Source organism: Schistocerca gregaria, chromosome 1, assembly GCF_023897955.1.
Source record: "Schistocerca gregaria isolate iqSchGreg1 chromosome 1, iqSchGreg1.2, whole genome shotgun sequence".
NCBI lineage: Eukaryota > Metazoa > Arthropoda > Insecta > Orthoptera > Acrididae > Schistocerca > Schistocerca gregaria.
The window spans coordinates 555,506,964-555,533,959 of record NC_064920.1 but is presented as its reverse complement, the minus strand read 5'-3'; the positions used below and the strand labels follow the sequence as shown (position 1 = coordinate 555,533,959).

At 37.3% G+C, this 26,996-nt stretch overlaps 1 protein-coding gene across 4 annotated transcripts in view; it reads left to right on the top strand.

Moving 5' to 3' along the window:
* The window catches only part of LOC126356322 (serine/threonine-protein kinase 10), a 171,633-nt gene that overhangs the window by 60,543 nt on the left and 84,094 nt on the right, over positions 1-26,996 (top strand). For 3 of the 4 annotated variants that reach the window (XM_050007313.1, XM_050007296.1, XM_050007305.1), the window contains exon 7: positions 1,132-1,236. In XM_050007313.1, the coding sequence (XP_049863270.1) occupies positions 1,132-1,236 (105 nt within the window). Of the gene's footprint in view, positions 1-1,131; positions 1,237-16,754; positions 16,824-26,996 lie in introns of those variants that run through there. The other variant, XM_050007321.1, reaches the window with a different exon arrangement.

Below are 26,996 nucleotides of genomic sequence, written 5' to 3'. Positions count from 1 at the left end.
CACACTGCTGAAACGCTCCAGAAACTCAAATTTGAATTACTGGGTTGCCCTCCATATAGTCCTGATCTTGCCCCTTCTGATTATCACGTGTTGGGTCCACTCGGACAGACATTAAGGGGCCATCGATTTGCCTCGTACGAAGCAATGAAAAAAGCGGTGCATTCCTGGCTCGCAGCTCATCCGAGAACCTTCCTTTATGAGGGCATCAGGAAGCCTGTATGACAGTGGACCAGGTGCGTTGAAACGCAAGTAGATTATGTCGAAAAATTATGTTCTTGTAAGTTTCCCCTTTGATTACAATACAATTTTATAACTGTTTTGCGGATAAAAATTGACTTACCCTCGTATATCTCATGTCTAATTCTTTCCTTATATATTTGTTTCATTACTTTGATGCAATCATTATGTGTATGAAGCCCACTGTTGTTTTCACATACTGAATATGTGTAGACAACAAACATAGCAAGGGATTAAATGTATTTTGAAGATGATGGTAGTACACGTAACTGCTGTAAATATGTCTACAAAATACTTCATGATATATGATGCACACTATCCTTACTCAACATTTCTATTCAATGAATATGGAATGTGTAAGTGTAGATTTGCCCCAGAATCTTATTCCGTCTGATGTTACTGATTAAATATGCCAATAAAACTAACTTACCAGAATTAACACTAACATGCAGAGCAAAAGAGCTGAACTTTTGATGTATTATGCGGGATTTACATGCGCAGTACAGAAATTTTTAACATAATTTTTACATATTGTCCTTTTCACATCAAAATCATGCTCTGCCTTGTGCAACACTGTATGAAATATGGTTTTATAACAGTGAAGTGGTGATCCATTGATGGAGAAGCCATCATTTATTTTACTGATTGCTTCACTGCCCTCATGATTGTGCAATGCTGAAGGACTTAATTGTGATACTTGCATCATAAGCAAAAATAATTGTTTCTATGTGAACATTGTGAGATGCCAAGTCATTTATATAAATAAGGAATAATAATTCATATATTTAAAATTACATCCCATGCTGTCATTCAGACCCAACCATTTTCTCTAATTATGCGGTGTAAACATACCTTGATTTCAGCTCTATGAATTGACGATGTTTCTTTCATTAGCATCCCTTCATCAACTGCACTCTGGACTCAAAGCCTATACGTGATCTGTTGCTGGAATATAAAGCAGAAGTTGTTGAAGAAGAAGTTATGGATGAAGAACCAGAGGTAAGTGTAGACTAAATTATTCCACAAAATATTTCCCTGGTATCACCTAGGTAGAAAAAATTGTATACATGACACACGTGCTTTTGTGCTGTAGCAGTTGGTGTTTCTACCATGCTGGAGAGCTACATTTAATCCTTCACTCAGCAGCTTCTTTTAATCCTTCTCTCATCTGCAATGGTCTCCTGCAATAGGAAAGAGATACAAGGATTCTTTTCTTTAGTTTGAGAATGTTCTTCTGTTTTGTGTCCTCGGCACATAGAATTTAGCACCTGACCCATATACTAATAAGCATCGTATCACAGTAAACATAAAAGCAGCAATAATTAAGCCTGAAGATACAGAAGTGATCCTCTATTTAATATTTAAATGTGTGAGCAGTAACTGAGGGGAAAAATAAACTTTGTTCCAGTAGAAGTGAACTACAATTCTCTAGTAAATTTTGAAGGTTCTCTCATAAGGAGGGAGAAAATACTTCAGATAAACATAATTTTACACAGTGAATAGCCAAACAGTGCTCTGGAATCTGCTAGGTTACTGACCTGGATTTTCTGCCCTTGGTAGGTGCTTTTTTGGCATCACTCTTCCTGCAATTATTTGTTTTATTGACCAGTTTGTTAAAGGATGATCAAAGCAATGTAGAAGTTAGCTGGAAATCTTTTTACTTTATTGACACCATAAATATTAAGATGATCTTCTTGTATTTATAGATTTATATAGTTCACACATCACAGGCCAGGACCTAAACTCCACTGCAATTGATTTGGCAGTGTGGCAGCATACTTACAGCACACTTCCATTGTCGAATTCTGATAAACTAACGACATTGAAATTGATTTTAGTTACTTAGTCATGGCACATAGCATATCTTAGTACAAAATACTCAATAAATGATGTTTACTGTTTGCTAGCTAACTGCAGAGTGATTCACAACATAATGGTACAGTTTGTCTGGTAGTAACCTAAAGATGGTATCAAGTTGGCTATGGACACTACACGGAATGAATTTTCACCTTGCATCAGAGTATGCACTGAGTTGAGACCCCCTGACAGATTGAAATTGAGTGCTGGACTGGGACTCAAACCGGAGACCTTTGGAATATCCTTTCTTCCAGGAGTACAAGTCTCAAAATGTAGGCAGGAGAACTTCTGTAAGATTGGAAGGTAGGAAAAGGTTACTGGTGTGGAAATAAAGCTGTGAGGATGGGTCGTAAGCTGTGCTGGATAGCTCATTCAGTGTGACACTTGCCTGCAAGAGGCAAAGATCCCAAGTTAGAGTCCCAGTCTGAAACAGTTTTAATCTCCTAGGAAGTTTCAGACTCTGTACTTGTTAACACTAAACTGACTACATGATGATGATGATGATGATGATGATAATGATGATGATGATATGAATGACTACTGTAGACTGTATAGATCATTGTCGTGTACAACTCCTTACTGACATCTGTAAGACTAAAAATCAGAATTTGTTGTTATATTTTTAATAGTACCACAGAAGGGAGCAAAGTAAGAGGACATAAAATCAAAGTACACCAAACAACACATTCATTTAACTGTAAACTGTTTGTTCAAACAAAATAGAAAAAATTAGAGGAATTATCTTGTGAGCATAATTTCTATGTCTGCTGAGTTTCACAAAGCCCACCAAAAATTGCTAAAAAATTAGACTTTCAAAATTGAATAATTGGCAAACAAACATTTCGTAGTGAAAGTAGGCAATTTGTGGAATAAGAAAAATCAGAGCTGCAAAACTATGCTACTCTTTTTGGAAACAATCGTTTCTTAAGACTCAAATGTTCTGGAACACTAGAACTTTGAGTATAAATAATTTTTGAAGTAGAACATGTTTACAGAGAAAAGGAGAATGATTTTCATATGAGGTTATATCAATTTATAAATATACAACTATTTCTTCACAAAAAATATTCAATTTCACATGTTCCTTATGAATCTTCAATTATTGATATTTATCTACTAAATTATTTCCATATAAACTAACTAGATTGTCATTAGTAGTTAGTAAACTACACAGAATTCCTGCTTGGATAAGAAAGTAACTAATTTGTATAACTGTCATATATGTGTCCATTCATAAAACTAGATCAAATAAAGAAAAAACTATTGTAAGGGGCATTCAAAAAGAAACGAGCTGGAGGCATAATTACAGAAACCAGTGCCTGTATGTTAGAAGTGTTGACCCTGGCTGTTGAGACACTTGTCCCACTGTGACACAAGGCAGTGAATATAAAATTCCTGGGTCTGCCCTGTAACCAATTCCGCATGTACAGCTGACTCGTCGTCAGAGGTGAATAATTTGACCCTCAGAGCCTTTTTAAGGGGACCAAAAATATCGTAATCACAGGGACAACAGTGAATGCCCAGTGTTACTTGCAAACCTTGACCACACTTCGCCAACCAATAAAATCAAAACATCCAGGCAATCTCACACGTGGGGTCATTCTTCTCCATGGCAATGCAAAGCCTTCTACAGCCAACACAGTCGCGGCACTCCTGCAGAAATTCAAATGGGAGTTTCTCGGCCACCCTCCATACAGTCCGGACCTCTCTCCCAGTGATTGCACAGTGCGACAAGTGTCTCAACAGCCAGGGTCAATACTTCTAACATACAGGTACTGGTTTCTGTAATTATGCCTCCAGCTTGTTTCTTTTTGAATGCCTCTTATATATTGATATCCAGAGTGCAACAAGAACAAGTGAAACAGTTCCATCTTACTCCATTACAAACAGGTAACAAGGAAAGGGAAAAAATTCATCACTTATCAAAGAAAACTGTGACAGAGTTAACATTGACTTGTGTACTACTTTCTTTGAAACATCATTAAGACATGTGATTGTAACAAAAGTGTGCAGCATTGTACATTTGTCAGCAGTTGTTCAGTCCACCAAGCTGGAAGTAAGTCAGTCAGCATTACATCTGGTGTTGGAACTGACAGCGTAACAGGATCACATCCATCATTGACTAATCTGGCAAAGTTGTTATTCATCATACTATAATAAACATATCAGAAGGTGGTGTTGGGTAATTTTTCTATATAAAACTTCAGTAGAAAATTTCTCAGTAAAAATCTGAGGGGCTTTTCATGCTGTAACCTTGACATGTATTTTGGTAGTGCCTGTCGTGAGTGATCATGGGAAGTTAAAAAAACAAGATAACTGATTTGTGTAGCCAATAATGTAACGATATGCTTTTGTACCGATCAATAGAGAAATCATAAGTATTTAACATAACAACCACCTTAACATACCATGTCCTACAATGCGGTAAGACTAAATTTTTGGATAAAAAGCATTTCATTTACAAGGGTAAAAACATACACACAAATAAATGAAGTAACTTAAAGCTTTCATTTCCTGCTTTTGTCTCAAGTTGACATTTCAGTTACTAATACATTTATAGCATTTTTGCACTTCTTAAATTTAAATAGTTATTAGTGAATTTATTTGACACACAGAATTTCGGTTGCCAGGACCTACTCATATAAAGTAATATTTGAAATCTGTGGAATTTTGTTACTACCCAGAAAACTTATGAATTGCTTGCATTGTGGAGCACTACCCTTCCGCTTTTGCCACAGTCTGTTATTGATACATAGAGCTTTTTCAGAAATTTTATATTGAAATTTTGGTTATAAATAAATAAATAAATAAATAAATAAATGTAAAACACCCAAGACAAAAATTGTCATTTATAACATACTGCAGGGCTTTGGACACTAGTAAACTGAAATAATGGATAATGAAACTGTGAGCTTCCAAGCTAACATAGACCTTTAGCTACATTACAGATTAGATTCTCACCACAACCTATATTCAGTATTCACATTCATTGGCTTCACCATCCCTCAACCAACTGTGACCTCTTTATCTAACCTAGACCTCAAGCTACACTACAGCTCAGTCTGCTTCTGAGATGTAATCTTTCATAGTATTTCTCTGCAGATAGTACAAAACTGTTACATATGTTAATAACAGAATTGCCTGTGTGGAACAAAAGGAGAAACTGAGTGAATGTGCATTGGCACAGTTTACAGTGATGAAGAATGTGATGGTAAACTTTAAGTATGAATTTCCTTAAAGAGTGTCTTCCTAAAATTGAACTGATTCATTTTGTGCTGTGTAGGGTACGGTGGCACAATTTTGATCATTTCAGACAAATGCTATTGTAACTGCAAACATATTGAGGAAAGAAATAATTTAAATGACGGTACTTTCTTTGATGTTTGATGAATGTGTAACACAAATATTACACCATTACAAGTGTTGGTTTAAACACAAGAAGAGGTTACAGAATTGAGTAAAACTGTTTGGTACAATTGTGTGATCACTTCTTGGTACAATTCTGATCATTGATATATGTTCCACATAAAAAGCAGTTTTTTCCTTTGGCACCAACGCAAACTTTGTGGTGTCAAACATTATGTTAGATTTCTCTTGTTGCAAAGGTTTTCCAGGTTTTCATCAGAAGTGAGTCGAACTGATGTCTGTGTTTTCGTTTTCCGAGACAATATTTTTTTCTCTAGAATTGGCAGAATGTCATTGACAGCATCATACTGATAAATGGTACAGGATGGTGGTGTTACGGATTTGCCATGCTCTTCAGTTATATCCTTCAAAGATATGCATTCTTTGCCTAGAATGCTACTAGTAGCTTGATCGGTAGGTGCTGAAAGAGCACGAGCCTTGGTTAACAGTGAAGGTGTACCTTTACAACTAGCTATTTTGGGGGACGGGGGGTCTGTTGTTAAGATGAAAACTGGACTCATCTATACTATAAATACACTATGGTTTATATTCCTTGCAGGTTTCTTCTAAATTCTGCACATATGTCCATATTTTCACTTTATTTAAGCCTTCACATATGGCTCAAAAAAGGCGCTTGGGTTTTCGCAGGCTAAGGTTAGCATGTCTCTTAATAAATACTCTAAACCAATTGATCCCAGCAAACTTGCTTTCTAAGTTCCATGGATGTTTCAAATTATTTTTCTTGGCCAACCAAAATGCAGCTTTTCTTAACTGGAATAGCAACAGATTCAATCCTCACTGTTGTAGAAATACAGCTATCTGGACCATACCATCCTCCATTTCAGAATTGAGTATCGTTGGGTGACCAGTTCTGCTTTCTATAATCGCAGCAAATCTGGCCTACATTTTCTTTTTTATTTGTACGTTAGCATGCAGAGTGCTGAAAGGAGTGTCGTATAATTCTGATGCAGCTCAAAGGCTCAAATCTCCATCCATTATACTCATTATTGACTCGTATAATGCAGTTGGACTCCATTTATTGTAGGTTTTCTTTTCTGGTCTTTTTGGGGGCATCTAAGAGAAAAAATAAGGCTTTAAAAATTCAAGACAGAAAATATGTTTAAATGTACAGAACTTATTTGTAGTAATTGAGTATAATATGTGTACAGTAACCAGTCTTGATGGACTAAACTAAAGAACTGCATTGATCAAAAATGCACTAGGGTATCAAAATTGTACTTTTTTCTGATCAAAAATGTACAGTTGGTGAGAGTGAAATCACAAGTAAATAGTACTGAACTGTACCAAGAAATGTCAGCGCATGTCACACAGTCTTTCTGTATTGATTCCTCAGAACACGTGGGAGTGGGGGAAAAAATCTGTAACTTCACTAATATAGAATTTACAAGTGCACGGAAGCTATACTCCGTTCATCATAAGAATGAACCTCATGTAAACAGTACACTGTGTACACTCCTGCATTTTCTGGAACATCATTGGATTTCATTTCACATGGAGCAGAAGCCAATCCATCTCAAGTACATCAAGTATGATAATGAGGATATGTTTTACACTGTGCATTATGCGTTCATCGACTCAGTGGTGATACGGGACAACAGCTTTACTGGAACATTTAACTTTGACAGCACTGGCCAGGCAAATGATTAAACTAACATGCAGTGATGGGAACAGTTGCAATAAAGACATGCAACAAAGACATAAAAAGGGATGACCAGAGAACAGTGTAGCTTTGAAAATTATATAATTTTTAAACAGAAGTGAGTTATATATGGCAAAAGCAATATGCTTCTTAGGCCTTGGTCTTAGCTAACATAGTATTGCGATTAAAAACAAGAGTGATGAAAATTTCTGACTTTAACCATAGTAATTTTTCTGCATAAGCTATGAACGGCGTAAAAGCGCACAGCTGCTTCCCCATGTAGTTAAATATTGAAGTCGCTGGAGGTATTGCAGTCAGTCATCTGGTAATCTCTGAACTCCTTCCATTTTGAACTCCGAGGAACACGTTTCAGTACTGCTGCAGTGATAACAAAGTGATTAGCAACAGAATTCCAAGCCACCAAAAAAGTCCACATTTCCTCCACCTCTTTTATGACGTGCTGTTCTGTATTTTGCCATCATTTGGCAGTGACGTGTCGCAAAGCTTTGTAAATTAGTTCCAGTATGTTTGGCAGCTTGAATGTCTTGTTACTTCTCACGAAAAATTCCTTAACTTGGGTCTAGATTGGTTCTAGTGGGTTCAGATAGCAGTTGTACGGTGACAACTGTAAAAATGCAGTGTTTGTACACTGTGCGCGACCCTGTGAAAATTATTGTTTACATATTTCTACGAGGTTTATCACTCTAGCTCATGTGAGGCTATATCTGTCCTACGGACATATTCATATAAAGAGTATTTGATTTTTCATGTTCCTCCAAAACAAATTGATTGTGTAATGTTTCCTTAACTTCAGCAATCTTTAACAGCTTTTATAAAATATCAATGTTTAAACATTTATATTTGCAGTGAAAACCAAAATTTTGGGTGCAATGTGTAATTATAAACTAGAAGATGTGTATTTTTCTGGGAAATGATTGTTAAGTATGAATTTCATGTTTAAATGGTCTAAGTATTCAAACCGAAAAAATTATAGACCACAAAGAGATTCAAACTGCCGCCACAAAGGATACATAATTATCATCCTATGACCTACTGATTGTGCCCCGCATATGATTTTGAATTTGTTCTCCTAGTTATTACATGTGTTTCTCAATAAAACATCAGAGCTGACTTTTCTGTGTAAGCTTGTGAAAAACAGTAACAACAACTTGTTTCTTGCCATTAACGGTGATCTGTGCACGTATTTCACTAAGAAGCAGAAAGCAGTGTCATCCATTTTCACAGTATGTGTTAACAGCGAGACAATTGGAGCATAAGTAGCATTTACGGAGACTGTGACTGTACATGGCTTTCTAAATAAAAATTATGTAGCCAAAGTATGATTAAGAAAAACATTGACGGCTGTTAATTCACAACGTCTCAAAGTTTCATTTACAATGACATTGTAATAAGACATGTAATATGTATTACATAAGTTTGACCTGCTTCTAAGATCGGAACCACACCAATGTATAAGAGTTATGGCTGCTGACCAATCATCATGTTGTGTTTGTTTACATCAGGTTTATTCTTATGAGGAATGAAGTATAGTCAGTGTATAAGAGTGCATCAAACATAAGTAACTTCAGTTACCTCTCAACAAGGAAAAAAGTTATCTCCCTGTATCACGAACTGGTGTATTCAGGGAAAAGACAGGGAGGAGCTCCAGAAATCTTCCTAACTGCAACGCCGCACAAAGGCAAGTGTTACCAACACTACGAAACAGAAAAATGGTGCAGAACCTTAAGTTGATCTGAATTTTACCTATATCGATACTGTACCACCTTCTGAATTTTACCTATATCGATACTGTACCACCTTACCCTACCCAAAATCTGTCAGTGAGGAAGTGAATATAAAACTGAGATTACATTTTAAACTCAGAATCCTGATATGTGTAGTACACCTCCATGTACTCGTCTTATGCTAAAATGTGTTTTTTGTTAATGCATTGGCACATTCTACATTATCTTTATGGAATTAAATTCTGGTTGGCTTTTTCTTTTCCCTCTCCATATATAACACTGTCAGTGCACATTTTCATCTATCCATTTATGTTTTCTTCTAACATATCCTTGTGGATGACACTTTTTAACCCTTTAATTTCTCTCTGTTTTGTTGACAATACAATATTTGTGGCGTATGAACTTTGAGCTATTTGTTTCAAACTAGAAAGAATTTATCATATTGTAACAGTACACAGGTAAAGTGCTTATTATGGGAAGCGAACACCATCCAGCAAAAGTTCTTAAAGCATTTTTATAAATGTAGCCAAGAGACAGTAATAGATTGAATTTTATAGTTAGAGATAGGAAATTTTCATAAAAATGATAATGCAAGATTGTTGGTTTTTAAACAAACAGGAAATCAGTAGTTTTTACGAAATACTGTGAAATTTGCGAGAACAGTTTACCAATATTCGAAACTAATATTTGCTGATGGTTGAAATTACATTTTACCTTCCCCCTCCCGCAGCTTTGGTGCGTATATAATCCATGAGCGTTCATGTCCTGTGTGAGGAGTTATGTGACACCAAAAATAGCATCAAAATTGCCAAAAAAAAGTGACATTGGGGAGGAAAAAAAGGAAAGAAAAAGCGTGACAAAGAACTCCTAATTTGGCAAAAGAAGTGCTGAATCTCTCAAAAAATTCCACCGAATTTGGCAAAAGAAACATTGAATCTGACCAAAAAATAAGAGCAAATTGACAATATGACACTGAATTTGACAAAAATAACACAATCTGGCATAAAAAGTAAGACCAAATCTTGCAAAAAAGTGACACCAAATTTGGCCATAAAATAAAATGAGTTTTTCCTGTTCCTGGTTGGAGTTTCTGAGGAATTACTAAATAGTAATAAAATCAGCCAAATTAATTACATTGAGAGAGCTTACATGCCAAATAACTTGACCAAATAATTACAGAAAATGCCCCATTAGGGGACAAATAAATAAAATAGGTGTTTCTACCAGAGGACGAAGACAATCTAGTTTTCAAGATGATTCCAAACAAATTTTTGTTGTTCAGTGACAGAACCCCATGGTGTGCTCGCATTTATTGTTTTACGAGCTCACGAATCATTATTTTTAAAAACTGAATGTCCAGTTACAGGTATCAAAGCAAAGCATAAAGAAAGAGTTAACAGTTTTTACTGTAGATGGAGGGAGAAAAAGTATAATTGGGCATTTTCTTATTTGGACGTAGGCTCATTGTGCTCAGTTAGAAATTGGTACTTATTTTGTTGATGTGGTCTTCAGTCCAGAGGCTGGTTTGATGCAGCTCTCCATGTTACTTTATCCTGTGCAAGGTTTTTCATCTCCCAGTATTCCGCTTCTGCCAACTACCCCTTGGGCTTCCGCTCCATTGAAGAGCGGATAGAACGTTGGAGTGAACCTGGAGATGGCCATCCGTACTGCCTTTGCCCGCTGTCAGCATCTAGTCGCTGTCTTTTTCGACATGCGGAAGGTGTATAATACGACATGGCGTCATCACATCCTTTCTACACTTCATGGATGGGGTCTTCGGGGCCCTCTGCCGATTTATATCCGCAATTTTCTGTCGTATTGTACCTTCCGCGTGCACGTCGTGGCCTCATATAGTTCCTCCCAAGTCCAGGAGAACGGTGTGCCACAGGGTTCTGTTCTAAGTGTCTGTCTGTTTTTAATAGCCATTAACGAGCTCGCTGGGGCCGTGGGAAATTCTGTCTCCGCTTCCCTGTATGCTGACGACTTCTGCCTTTACTACAACTCTATTGGCATTGCAGCTGCTGAACGTCAGCTACAGGGCGCAATCCGCAAGGTGCACTCTTGGGCTGTAGCGCATGGTTTTCAGTTTTCGGCAGCCAAGACCTGTGTTATGCATTTCTGCCGGCGACGCACTGTTCACCTGGAGCCGCGGCTTTATCTTGACGGCGAGTTTCTTCCAGTGGTAGAGTCACATAGGTTTTTGGGGGTGGTTTTTGATGCCCGGTTGACTTGGCTGCCTCATATTCGGCAGCTTAAACAGGCGTGTTGGTGGCATCTAAATGCTATGCGATGCCTGAGCCACACCAGGTGGGGCGCCGACTCCTACGGCTTTACCAGGCGTTAATCCAGTCCCGTCTGGACTATGGGAGTCGGGCTTATGGCTCAGCATCCCCATCTGCGTTGCGGGTGCTGGAACCAATACTACACACCGGGATACGACTTGCCACTGGTGCCTTCCGTACCAGCCCTGTGGACAGCATACTAGTGGAGGCAGGTGTCCCTCCACTGCGGTTACGCCGCCAACGTTTGCTGGCCGTTTATGCTGCCCACGTTTTTAGCTTGCATGGGCATCCGAACTATCGTCTCCTGTTCCCGCAGTCGGTCGTCCATCTGCCAGAATGTTGGCCTCGGTCAGGTTGTACGATTGCGGTCCGAGTCAAAGAGCTTCTTTCCGGGCTTAGGGTTCTCACTGTTCCACTTCCTTTCCAGGCCACATTGCATACACCCCCATGGTGTGTTGCTCGCCCTTGCCTTCAGCTCGACTTGGCACAGGACCCGAAGGACTCAGTCCCTCCGGAGGCCTTCCGATGCCGCTTTTATTCCATCCTGGCCACGTATCAGGGCTCTGGCGTTGTCTAAACCGATGGTTCGATGGTTGCTGGTCGTGTCGGTTATGCACTAACTCCAGGGGACCATTCTGAACAACGTTCGTTGCCGGCTGGCTGCAGTGTTTACACTGCTGAGCTGGTCGCCATCTTTCGTGCCCTAGAGTATATCCGCTCCTGCTCAGGTGAGTCCTTCGTTATCTGTAGCGATTCCCTGAGCAGTTTACGAGCTCTCGACCAGTGCTTCCTTCGTTCTCATCTGGTGATGGCTACCCAGGAGTCCCTGCATACTCTTGCGTGTTGCGGCCACTCTGTGGTCTTCGTGTGGACCCCAGGCCATGTTGGGATACTCGGCAATGAGAATGTTGACCGCCTGGCGAAAGAGGCCACCAGTACACCATCTCTGGACATTGGCCTCCCGGAGACAGATTTGCGAACGTTCCTACACAGTAAAATTCTGGACCTTTGGGACACTGAATGGCGCGCCCTGCCTTCACGAAACAAACTTCGGGCCATCAAGGAGGCTACCAGTGTGTGGCGCTCCTCCTTGCGGGTCTCTCGCAAAGAGTCTGTTGTCCTCTGCCGGCTGCGCATTGGGCACACATGGCTAACTCACGGCCACCTATTGCGACGTGAGGACCCACCTTTATGTCGCTGCGGCTTCGTTTTGACAGTGGTCCACATTTTATTGGACTGTCCACTTTTAGCTGTGCTCAGGCAGTCGTTTGCACTGCCTGATACGCTCCCTGCGCTTTTAACAGATGACTCTGCTATGGCTGACTTAGTTTTACATTTTATTCGGTCAGGGGGTTTTTATCGTTTAATCTGAGTGTTTCTATTTCATTTTATGGTGTTGTGTTGATTCTGGCCTTTGGCCTATGATTTTAAACTGAGTTTTTAATGTGTTCTTGGTGGTTGGCTTTTCCTTTTTTATCCCTATGGTCGGCCAACCACCCCCACACTCTGTGTGGTTTTGCTTTGTTTTGTCTGTTCTTTGTCTGAGTATCTCTTGTCCTGTGTCGTCTGCCGTCTTTCCTGTTGTTCGTTTTTCTTCTCTTTGGGTGGTTTTTTGGAAAAAGGGACCAATGACCATAGCAGTCTGGTCCCTTTAATCCCCCAAACCAACTAATCATCTCCCAGTACCTACTGCAACGTACATCCTTCTGAATCTGCTTAGTGTATTCATCTCTTGGTCTCCCTCCATGATTTTTACCCTCCACGCTGCCCTCCAATACTAAATTGGTGACCCCTTGATTCCTCAGAACATGTCCTACCAACCGATCCCCTCTTCTAGTCAAGTTGCGCCACAAACTCCTCTTCTTCCCAATTCTATTCAATACCTCCTCATTAGATATGTGATCTACCCATCTAATGTTCAGCATTCTTCTGTAGCATCACATTTCGAAAGCTTCTATTCTCTTCTTGTCTAAACTATTTATCGTCTATGTTTCACTTCTATACATGGCTACGCTCCATAGAAGTACTTTCAGAAAAGAAGCAGTTGGTCATTAGTTTGTTGTTATGATTACTCCTAAAGCTATGTATATAATTTTCTAGTCTCTTCAAAAAGACTAGATTTTTGGTTCGATTCTCTCTCTCTCTCTCTCTCTCTCTCTCTCTCTCTCTCTCTCTCACACACACACACACACACACACACACACACACGGCACACATACTATTTACGTAACACAGTTACCTTAGTAAATGTTTAATGTGTATTGCTTCAAACCAATTCCACATTGTTTTTCTCAGAAATCTTATCTTTAGCCATGATATCACATTTATAAAAAAATTTAAATTAAATTTCAGATTTTAATGTGTACTTGATTCGTGCATAATTATGTGGTATGCATGCTTGTTCAGTGTTAGTGAAAGTTAATATTGGTCATTGCTATTTACAATCATTGCTGTCTGTGCTAATTAGTATAAGTGAGGTCAAAGATAAAAAGTAATAACAATGCCCAATAACATGAAAAAGCAGCAATACTCTGGTGAAACTGATGGAATTCTGATTCATCCAACAGCAACACAGTAGACATCAGTGACTCTTGAGCTTCCAGAATACCAATTCTCTCTGTTCCTCCTTCCTTACCCTCCCCTTGAATCCACGAGTATAAAACAGAATTGCGCACAGATTCTCTCTCTTCCTCCTCCCTTACCCTCCCCTTGAATACACGAGTATAAAACAGAATTGCACGTAGGGGTGACTGATACTGCAAAATGATAAATCTTGTGGACGCAAATGTTAGTGAAGAGAGAACTCAGCACTGTTGTTACATGTAATAAATAACCTTCCAGTTTCTCACCTCTTTATACCAACTTTGTACTTTCTCTTTTTGTCCTATTTCCTTTTTAAATTCTTGCAAATTATCTCCATTTCTAAATAGTTACTTGGTGCAGTATATGGGCTACAGTCTTGGCGAAGTGCAGTTCAAATCCCCATCTGGTCATCTTGTTTTAATTTTTTCACTGATTTGCTCCACTACTTCAAATAAGTGACACAATAATTTCTCCAACAGCTTTATCATTTCTCCATGTCTGCCTCTGGTAGCTGAGTTTTCAGTGTGATAGAATGTCAATTCTAAGGGGCTAGGTTCAATTCCCCGCTGGGCCAGAGATTTTTCTCTGCTCAGGGACTGGGTCTTATGTTGTCTTAATCATCATCATTTCTTCCTCATCGAAGCCCAAGTCGCCAAAGTGGCGTCAAATCGAAAGACTTGCACCCAGCGAACGGTCTACCCGATGGAAGGCACTAGCCACACGACATTTCTCCATATGTGACCAATCAAATTTAATGTCCTGTCACAAATGATGAAATGTAAAACTGTAATTGCCCCTCCCCCCTCCATTTCCAAAATTATTACTGTGTGTGTGTGTTTGTGTGTGTGTGTGTGTGTGTGTGTGTGTGTGTGTGTGTGTGTGTGTGTGTGTGTGTGTAGAGAGAGAGGGGAAGGGTTAATGTGAAGGTTTGTTCATGATGACAGTGCTTGCTTCATTTGATTTTTGTGCTCTACCGCGTCAAATCTTTAAGAACACTGTGAAAACCATCTCTTACATGATCAATTAGAACATGGTTTCTCAGTGACAGTACTGCTCACTCATGCAGCCCATATATCAAAATAACTGACATCACACTAACAAGCACTGACTGGAATGAACTGCAGTATTCTCTGTAATCATGCATATCATTTTATCATTGTTTTACACTGTAGAGGCATATAGTTTCTGGAAGATACTACTGAACACTCAGTTTTTGAATGTGAAGCAGTCTCACAGGAAACATTTCGAAGACAGCATAAGACATATCCTTATATGTCAGATGTTCTTAGGTCTTTGGTTCATCTGTAGGAGTGTCTTACATGTTTGTTTTAGATTAGCGTATGTAAAAATGAATTAAGTAATCTGTAGAGTAAAGGATTTGAAATAGCCTCATGAAAACCATTGAGAGATTATTTTGAAGAATGTGTGTAATAACCACAAAATCTGCTTTTCCTGAGTTTATTGATTGCTGTTGCATAGAGTTTCTTTCAAAAGTGCTATGTTTGGTTAATTCATTCTACATTTGGTAGAAGTAATGTTCAAATCATACACCAATGTACAGAAATTGATACAGATTAAACTAATAGTTTATTTAGTGTTTGCCGGCCGGTGTGGCCGTGTGATTCTAGGCGTTCCAGTCTGGTACCGCATGACCGCTACGGTCGCAGGTTCGAATCCTGCCTCAGGCATGGATGTGTGTGATGTCCTTAGGTTAGTTAGGTTTAAGTAGTTCTAACTTCTAGGGGACTGATGACCACAGATGTTAAGTCCCATAGTGCTCAGAGCCATTTGAACCATTTTATTTAGTGTTTGACACTAGAAGAGAGGTTTCGTGGAAATCTTGTGCATTACATGTAGCTGGAGAAAAATTTGTATTCATATATGTTCAGACTACCAGTAGAATTTTATAGAATAAAACAGTTCTAAGTCATACAGGAACTAATCAGAGGGTATTTGCACCACACACTCAGAATATGTGATGGTTAATTACAGTGATGTTTGCTTTTTCTTACAATAACATAATACATATTTGCCTTGTTTCAGAAAGATAAGGCTGTATTAACAGATTGCTATCAAAATGGTATCTCCATATGAACCACAAAAATTTAAATGTGTGAATGTTGGATTTTTTTTTCTTTCCTGTTTAGTCAGGAAGTACAAAAAAGCTCTTTTTTCATTGAAAACTTTTGTAAACATAACACTCTGTCAGAATAAAATTAGAATATGCTTTTAGGTATTAGTCAGTTTTCTTGCATTCTTGATACATGCTGCAGCCTTGTACATAGCTCATTGTGATTTTTGCACTGCCAGTTACTATAGTTTATGTGAACCAGGTATTGTGGTAAAACCCGTTACTATTCCCATTGTTACTTCCTTATCACCCTTTCTCTTATATCGGCATAAAAAAGACACATAGAAGAAAGCAGATTTCTCAGGCTAAATTCAAAATCTGCATCACCAAATCGATTGACTAAATGTTGCAGAGCTTTCATTTAGCCCTTTCTTGCTTCCTTTTTTATTTATTTATTTAATTATTTATTTTTATTCATAAATAGCCTTCGATATATCTTTCATTTTAGAGATTTAAATTTTCTTTACTGTCCAAGAAAATATCATAAATTGATGGAAGGGATCAAATTTATTCTGACTGCGAAATGTTTTACAAGTGTATTTTCATATTCAGAACAGAAGTGATATTTTTAGTGTTCTGTCTCATTGATTTACTAAAGTCCTGCATAACACACTGTTAATAGATTCTTCTGTTCTGTTTAATACACAATAGATAGTACAAAAATTAAAGGTTGTATTGAGATTTTCGATTATTACCATTCATGGACTTCAAGAAAAATTGGATTATCTTTTCCCTTTTCTTTTCCATTTTAAATCCACACTAATTCTTCATTCTTGTGCCCTCTTAGCTAACCTTCCTACCATTATATTTGTGAAAACATGTGGAGAAAAAATGGTGTAACTGTTGTAAATTAATTTCATGCTTGCATTATGTCTAGCGGGGTAGGAAACAGAAAAAGCACAGGGAACAGTACCAGCGAATTGGTAAGTTTCTTCTCTGGAAGGTATTTCTTTGTTCAGTGTGTAGCTGCTGATGCTCAGCATGGCATTTAGTTATGCCCTTTTATGCCTAAGAATGTATAGGAATGTTTATATCACAATTGCATTTGCATCGGTCACAAATTTTTGTAGGGTTACTTGTATTGTCCCTTCCATAGTTAAGGAAGAAATTTCAGTTTCAGTTTTTAAAAACTTATTGTATAATGTCGTTATGCTGATTTAAGTTTTTTAGTGCACGTGACTGCCTACACTGCACAATTTTTATCTTTAGTGTTACTATTACCTGTTGCCCTAGATGTTCTTAATTCAACAATAAATGTTACATTTTGTAAAAAGAGCATGATGTAGATATGTAACAGTTAAAGTAATGAAACATTTGTGTCATGATTTAACTGTCAAAGAACAAAAAACCAAGGCTATAATAATAAGGATAAAATTAGGGAACAGGCATACTCTAAAGCAATGGGCTTGAGAATGCTTCACACACCAGGAAGATGAAGTGCCAGTCAGTCAGGTTGGTAGCTGTCTTGAAGACCATAGTTTGTTGACACAGAGATGGCCGTAATTGTTTTTATAATTAATATTCCACATTGTTTTTATCTGTATCCATAGATTTTATTCAGGGTAAAGTTTTTGTTCTGTAAAGGCTCACCTACTAGACTGTTGCTACATGTCAGTGACCTACGAAATATGAAAGAACCTGCACTCGATAGACTATTGCTTTTTGATAACTACTTTGTGGCCACAGTTACTACTGAACCATTTATAGAAATTCGACACAATATTCCCACTTGGGATACAATTAGTTATGTGTCAGATTTTCCATGTGCAGTGAAAAACTCAGATCATTTTCCTTAAATGTCTGAAGGCTAATTGACAATTAAATTCTTCTGACCTGCACTATTCTTCACTGGATGACATTTTGAGTAAACATTTCTTAGCTCAGTAATGCTGTAGTTATGTAATTTTTCCTTCCATGAACTACACTGGCATTAGGCATGCCCAAGTAATGTTATAATTTAGATAGTAGATTGAAAGAGGAAAAAAACTACATCACTGTGATGTAACAGTCACAGCTGTGTAACATATTGTTCATTGGAATCAGTCGTGTCATGGACTGCACCACCAGAGATGTGCAGCTCCTTACTATCTCTGACTTTCTTTGAACCTATCTCCACAGTTGCTAAGAATTTTTATTAATGATACCTTCTCAATTGCAACTTTCAGTTTTGGTTCATTTTCTATACTAAGATATAGTTTCAGCTGTAGACACTTTCAAATACCTAAGTACTTTTGTTGACTGTTAAGTCATCAAACAGTGATCAAAAACATTGTCATAATGGTATTTTGCACATGACTTATATAAATCATACCTTTTGCATGGTACCTCGTGAGTGAAGATATGATATGTATAATTAAAACTGTACAGCTAACACCAGTAGTATGGCAGCATGTGATGAGGTTAAAATCAACAGTGTTTGGCAGGTTATTTTTCATAAGTGCTAAAAATCAAAGATGTTGTGTTATGCATATGGGATAAGGCAGCTGGACATACACAACTGCATTAAAAAAGAATTAGTTAACATAGATACACCACAGTAACTTTTGTAGACATTTTCAAAAAGTAGTGGTAAAGAATTAATAAAGGATAGAGGAAGTCTAATTGCACAAACAGGACACTGTAGCACTAATGTTGCGCATCCTGACTTAAACTGGGAGTGGCTTGAGTCTAAACTTGAGATTCTCTTTAGGCGTTATATTTTTCCGCATATCGCTGTCCTATTTTCCTTGCCTTCTCTTCTGTCCCTCTCACATCTGTCTCATTCCTCCCATTTATTTTTCTCTTCCTTCAGCATGTAACTATATTTTGATGCTATGTTTTTAAATGCGTGTAATCTCATTAGCGTACTGTGCCATGGCAGAGATGTGATATAACTGAAAATCAATTTTATGTGAGATCTTGCTTCATTATGGACTTCAAAAATTTGAATTTAAATAATCAAAACTTCTCAGGTCTTTTTTTTAATGAAAATTTGTAATATTCTTTCCTTATCACCCAGTACATTAAATGAAAAATACATTTGATACTAGCTCCCTTGTATTCTTGTTTAATCAATTTCTAGAAGCATAAATATGTGGAATGTCAGGTCTTAAATGGCTACACAGGAGTTGGGAGTTGGGACAGGTTCCATCAGAGTGGACAAAAGCAGTAATCACACCAATCTTTAAACATGGAAATAGAAAAGATTGTAACAACTACAGAGGTATCTCTTTAATCAGCGTAGTGGGTAAAATCTTCTCAGGTATTGTTGAAAGGAAAGTGCGAGTATTAGTTGAGGACCAATTGGATGCAAATCAGTGTGGTTTAGGCCTCTTAGAAGTTGTCAGGACCAGATCTTTAGCTTACGGCAAATAATGGAGAAGTGTTATGAGTGGAACAGGGAACTGTATCTATGCTTTATAGATCTAGAAAACGCATATGACCGGGTTCCTAGGAGAAAGTTATTGTCTGTTCTCCGAGATTATGGAATAAGAGGCAAACTTTTGCAAGCAATTAAAGGCCTTTACATGGATAGTCAGGCAGCATATTCTCACAGGATGGCAACATAATGAAAGAACTGGAAGCGAGGTGTAGCAAAGCTAATGCAGTGAGTGCTCAGCTACGATCTGCTCTCTTCTGCAAGAAGGAAGTCAGTACCAAGACTAAGTTATCTGTGCACCGTTCAATCTTTCGACCAACTTTGTTGTATGGGAGCGAAAGCTGGGTGTATTCAGGTTACCTTATCAACAAGGTTGAGGTTACGGATATGAAAGTAGCTAGGATGATTGCAGGTACTAGTAGATGGGAACAATGGCAGGAAGGTGTCCACAATGAGGAAATCAAAGAAAAACTGGGAATGAACTCTATAGATGTAGCAGTCAGGGCGAACAGGCTTAGATGGTGGGGTCATGTTACACGCATGGGAGAAGAAAGGTTACCCAAGAGACAAATGGTTTCAGCAGTAGAGGGTAGGAGGAGTCGGGGCAGACCAAGGAGAAGGTACCTGGATTCGGTTAAGAATGATTTTGAAGTAATAGGTTTAACATCAGAAGAGGCACCAATGTTAGCACTGAATAGGGGATCATGGAGGAATTTGATAAGGGGGCTATACTCCAGACTGAATGCTGAAAGGCATAATCAGTCTTAAATGATGGTGATGGTGATGGTGATGGTGGTGGTGATGATGATGATGATGATGAATATGTGCTGGAAACATTTACCTCGGTTAGCTATTAAATGCCTACTATGTGATGCTTGATGACAATATGTCTCTCAGTATAAGAAAACATTTTTGTAGTAAGGTTTTAGAAGGTGCATATAACACATAGAACTTAATTACAACTTATGACTTTAATTTAGTGGAAAGGAGTAATCCCAATAGATAATGATACACATGTGCTCACAAAAAAAAAAAAAAAAAAAAAAAAAAAAAAAAAAAAAAAACCATATGCAATGTTATATCTGTTCAAATAAAAGCTATCCCCATTCTTCTTTGCATTGCTTCATTCTTCTTTCAATCATTATGGAATAAAATTCAATGCCCTATTCAGAGAGACTGCCCAAATTTTGTTTTCAAAGAACTTAATATTCCTCCTCGAAGAAGAAATATTTTGGCTATTTCATCTAAAAATTTGCAGCTGTGGTTAATGTCTGTTCTCTTAGATTGAGAAACTGCTCCAGAACAATGTGGAAGACTAAAGTAGTTGCTGACAGAAATATATTAAAAGTTCAGCTTATTATAAATTTTTAATAAATGTTTACATTGTACAGTTGTTGGTTTTTGTAAGACATCAGTAGCTTTAGATAATGATCTGTGTACAGACATTTCATTTTTATTTCTGCTATTCACAGTTCCCTCATTCATTTTTAACGAAGTGCATGCCTTATTGTATTTATGTAAAATCATCCCTATTTATTGCTAGTGTTCTCTGTGATCATTTTATTATTATTTTGTGACCCCCATTTGTTGTTAACAATAGAGTACATGTAAGCTTTTCCTAGCTTACCAAAGTCTGAATAACTCATGGGAAAGCAACTGGATTACTTCATAAGAAACTACTGATGTTTCGATATGCAGCCCTCACAATCAGTTTCAATACATAACTGCAGTCTAACCTGTAGATGCTCTGCAGAATCTTAAAAATGACAGGGTTATCTGTTAAAATATCGGTAGTTTTTGATGAATTTACATATACACATTGCCGTGGGTTATTCAGGCACTCCCTCAAAAACATTCATCTTCTTTTCTTCATATTTGAGCCTATTTTTAACTAATTGTTTGTGTATTTCAGTATCTAAATGATTAAAAAATAAACCTGCATCCTTTATTATGATTTGTATGTATGTAATTAGGGGGTATTAGGGAATGAAATATCATCATTGACGAGGAAAAAAATGTCTCATCTTTATCTCTGCCCAATGTTACATTGTTGTTACTGAAGAGAGCTAGGTTTAGCAAAGATGATTGACAGTTCTCACAATTTGGCAGTCTCCATTGAACCTTACAGAACAGACACGCTCAGCGTGTTCTCATTTCATAGTCTTGTATTTTTATATATGTGTGTCTATAATATATATGCATGTGTAATAGCAAGTATGCATGTGTGTAATTGCTCATTCATGCATGGCTACATGTTGATGGAAAGAAGGCAACTGAACGGAAACACAGAATTTTTTTTTTTTTCCTTACTTCAGTTTATTTTGTGTCTTGGTCTGAGTAGTGCAGAGGAGAAAAGCAGTTCAGTAACATAAAACAATTAAAAAATGGACACACTATTTCTGCCTGAACACCATGAAACCTAGTTTCATCATGAAATAAGGTGGTAAATAAATAATATATATTATTTTTTTACGTGAAGTTTTCACTTTGTCCTTGTTTGAATAATGAGAACTGTGCGTATGAAATCTCATTTATTTGATCATAAAGCAGTGTAATGGTTTGACCTTAATCTGATATGCCACTTGAAGAGGCTTGTATAATATTTCATATAAACTTCCTGCAGATTTGATTATGATATGCTTCTAACATATGCAGTTATTTCAGTTTTTAAGTCACAAAGTGAGGGAGGGCAGTTGCAATACACTACAGGTTCTGATGCTCCCCAAAGAAAAAAGTGATGGGGTGATGTCCGGTGAGCAAGGGGCTCAAACAGTTTTTGATATTATGTGTTCCCCAAAAAACTCTCCCAGAAGATGCATAGTGTTCTTAGCAATGTGTGAAGTACTGCCATTGCCATCTTATTGAAACAATGAGTCGTTGATTTTGTCTTTCTTTAACTGGTCAGTGGAATGGTGGATCACTAAACAATAATGTTCACTGTTCGTGGATGATTCAGAAAAATAAGGGCCCCATAATGTGTTGTCTAGATATTGTTCCATACACTCCAGTTTTCTTCTCAGGCATTGGCATTTAAAGCACAGCATTAGGACTCTCTGTTTTGTGTGTTAACATGTTCGAAGAGGTGGAACGAGGCCCTGCCTGTACAGAAGGCGAAATCAAGAATATCAGTGGTATTCCTCCCAATAAAATATGTAAACTGCTTGAAGTAACAAATTCGGCTTTCATAATCTGCATCTTTCGATTCTTTCAGTGTTGTCACTTTATGTGGGAACAATTTCAGTGTTTGCCTAACTGATTTATGCATGGCCACAGGCCCAATATTTTTTTACTTGTTGCAAGTTGTTGCTCAGTGATTTTGCTGGCATATGCTGCATGGAGTAAAAAATATCCAACTGCTTTTCATTAAGTCGACAAACTGCTTTGTGATGAGAGGTACAGCTGTTTCAGGAAATTTTTCGACAAATGTCTTCAGCACTAAATTTGTGTATTTATAGCATTGTCAAAACATGTTCAACAAAGAACCATACTTTCCTCAACTGAAAACACCCTGATTTAAAATAAATTAAACATCTAAATACTACACATTGAATTTGATAGTTTTGATCACTTGAACCAAATAGTTAAATGTTATGCAACAGTAGCTCGAATTAAAAAACAATTACATATCTATGAAAAACGGTTCTGCTATCTTGTGCTCTGCCAGCTTTGTTTCGAACATGATCTCCATCTGTAGTCCAGTGCACAGTGACTTTCCAAACACATTTTATAACAAAAGGATTACAAGACAATCCCGATGTTTTCCTAAGCCAGTATGCTTAGTCTGTGTTTAAACATATAAATTGTGTCATGAATTTGCTGACACAGATGTCATCTTCCATTTAGTGGTTCTGGTATGAAATAAAATCTGACATTTTGATGGTAAATTTAAGAAGTTAGAAAAGACAGGTATACTGGTAGATCAGAGCATGGCTGAGAAACCAATGAACACACATTTATCTATATTATATTATTTCAATAACAATTAATAGAACCCTTCCGATACAAAATTTGAAGAGTGTGGTAACAAATGTAGAGGCCACTATTGCTAATTTGACTTAGACCATTCACATGTAGACATTGAGATAATGAATTTTTCAACCATTCCATATGACATTACTCTATATTTGTTTATATAACTTTACAGCCAGAGTTTTCAAAAAATAAACATTTAATGTTATTTCCACTTTGTGTAGGATATCAACTCACATTTGGGTAGTCTTCTGTAGATTCCATTGTATAGGAAGACTTTCAGTGATATAAAACCTTATGTAGTTGATAACTTTGCTGTACTTGTTCCATCCATTTATTGCATACCCATGTCATTCTGCGATTACATACATGGAAATTCCAAACAGGTTGGTGTTTTAACCATTTTATGGTATAGGTAATTTTCTGGCTTAATCTGTGTTGCTGCCACAAGTTAACAGTGTTAGTAGTAACATAACTAATGAATTATGTTCTCACTTGGTCTGCACATTGCTTAGGGAATTTAAGCACACTAGGCAAAGACAATTCGGGAACAAGCAGCCAACTAATAAACACTATCATATAATTCGATTTGCACAGAGATGTTCACAGTTTAGCAATTGTTCATGAAGTGCACTCTGATGTCAATACTTAACATAAATAACGTAAACACTTGTATGATAAAAATATCTATGAAAACTGATAGCGATGGTACAGAAAATCTACATTAATTAATTCATGTCATGTGGTAGAGCAAGAATTTGTACATGAATTCTGGGGGACCCAAGCAATTTCACTTGAAGGAAGAATGATCCTGAAACAATTTTGATATGAGTAAAGTATCAGTTCATAACATTGATGAAGTAGCTTTCCTGTAAGTATGAACATTTAATCCTATTCTACAACATCTGTCATGGAACATCTTCCATTTTTCTCACCGTATTATACATGACATGATGTTCAGTTCATCTTTTTGGCTGTTATTTCAATAAGTAACTGTTAGTCTTAAAAAAAATGGAAAATCCGGGATGAATAATAACAATATTATGGAAAACATCTCCCCCCACTGGCCCCCATGAACCATGGATCATGGAGACATTGCTCCTCACTTTTATGATGGGGACGTCGAGTTGCAGACACACACAACAAAAAGACAGCTAAACATTTGAGCTTTTCGCAGAACACCTTCTTATAAAGTGTACACACACACGCACACACACACACACACACACACACACACCACATTCACACAAGCATAACTAACACACACGATGACTGTCTTGGGCCACTGAGGCCAGACTGCATATAGCATCAATGCTTGATGTGAAACCAATCTTTAGGTGGTGGGGGTAATGAGGAGGGGGAGAGGCAGGTGGAGGAATAGCAGGATAGGTGTGAGGAAAGGTTTAGTGCTGCTTCTGTGCGCATGCAAGGACATGCCTCAAGACAGGGCACAGTCGCTGCGTGCAGTCAGGTATGTAGTGGGGAGGGGAGGGGGGGAGGAAGTAGAAAAGTAGGAAAGAGGAGGAGGGGAAAGAAAACTAGTGGGCTTGTAGGTAGAATAGATGGCCATGAAGTGCTGGAGTGGGAGCAGGAAGGGGTTAAGTAAGTGAAGGAAAGGGACTAGCAAAGGTTAACTAGTGTTTCGAGAATGTAGGATATAGTGCAGAACAGAACAGGTTATGTTACTGATGAACTTAGTGTCGCAATATGTAATGAAATTGCTGCACTGTTGGATACATTTTACTTCTTATGTTAAAAGGAAACTCGACTGTTGGCAAACTGATTGATTGTAAAAAATTATTGAAACTTTCACAGGGATAAGCTGCATTCAGGTCATAAAATAATCGAGAGAGAAAATAATGAAAATAAAATTCTTGTTTAATATGTATTCCGTGTGGTAGGGAAGAGAAAATGAATTTGGATAACAATACATAATAGTCAGCCACTTTCAGAGATGACCCATTTTTACTCTTACTAGAATTATTATCTTACTAGAATCATTATCACATAGTAGTTCCTTAATTCTTCTATTCATTGGAATTGCATAATTGTCATTGGTGCTGGTTTTCAACTTTTATTGACACTATGATTTGACCTTTAGAGAATTACCTTGGTTTCTAAAAAGTGTGAATGAATTTGCGATATCGTGTTTTTGTTAGCCCAGTTGTGACTATGACATTAAGGCATATATAGCCTTATTTTTTATATTGGTATTTGTTTAATTTTTGGTCTTATTAGCATTACTCTCTGTAACGCATGCTGAGAATTGTCTGTCTGTGTGCCTCTATGATCTAGTAAAAAATTTATTACACGGATCATAAGCCACAATGCATGGAGATACCACTTTGGATGTACAGTATAAAATATGTTTGCTTTTCTGAACTTGCCGTCATATTCATGTTAAGTAATAGTATATAGTGGAACCAATAAACTCATCATACAGTTGAGGCACTGAGCAGTCAGCAAATACATTAACAGGACTGAAAACATTGCTAAGCTTTCAGCCGATGCCCTACAGGTTTACAATATTTTCTGTCTTGTTTATTTGCCTGCCAGTCACTTAGTGCCTCAGTTATATAGTGAGCCCTCTCACCATTTGTGTTCCACCCAGAACTTTCCAGTAATGTATTATAGAACAATAAAGAAAAGCATATGTGTGGTGGATGTTATAAAAATAACCAAGTTCTTCCTTGTTATTTGTAAGGCCTCTTGCACCAAATGCTATTCATTTTTATGTGGTGCATTGCTGCGTATGACAATTATATAAGAAATACCAATCCTGACCTCCATTGTACTCCATGTGTTCCATAAATTTTCTAATAAATTAGAAGCTGTTGCAGAGGAAATCATTAAAGCCAAAGGACTGCAAGTTGAGATAATTGTAACATTTCTATTTTAGTTTAATATTAGCTGGAATGTTTTGTTAAATCCCTGGGTAATGTCACACCATTTCGAGAGTTTGTTATCTGGATTTTTCAAAAGCCCTTTCAGGAGAGGAAGGTATTACTTTAATATTTGTCAATGCGTGATATTCAAATCCCAGTAGTGGCTGTAAAATGTTAAAAATGCACAGAGGTTGCCCATGAGGTAGTTACATACTTTTTGTTCCTTAAAACTGGATGCAATTTTTGATCGTCATTCCAAACAGATTAGTCAGTTGGTTGATTTAAATTCTGATCTGCACCTTTTCAGTTTATCTCAGGTTAATCAAAAGGCACTGCAAGTGGAACTTTTACTTTTGGCACTGGTTGACAAGTGTACAAACTGTACTGTTGGACTGTGAAGTACTGTTTCCTGCTTCCCTTTTGGATTAGTAGCTGCATTGTTAGTCTCTTGGGCTAGAAGATACTTGTAGTTAGAGAGACAGTATTACATTTTTTAATGTATAAGAGTGTTGTGTAAGAGTGATTAAAATGTTCTAGAGAGCCATTGACACCGTAAAGAATATTTATTAATGACAAGATAAATACAATGTTCATCTTTTTTTACACAATGAACACACGGCACGGAACTGACTGACCAATAAGCATGTATGCTCATTGTTGAGAGACATCTCGACACTCAATACTCTGGGTTTAAATGTTCTACATTCCAAGATGCTTCCTTACATTTATATAACAGTTGAATTACATTCAGTATAGCTTGAAATTTTACAAATTTATTCTTGCTCAAAGATTTGGTAAAAATGTCTACTGCATTGTTTTCTGAATCTACATTACAAATTCCATTGATATAAAATCGTTTACAGAATGGTGATGTATTCCATTAT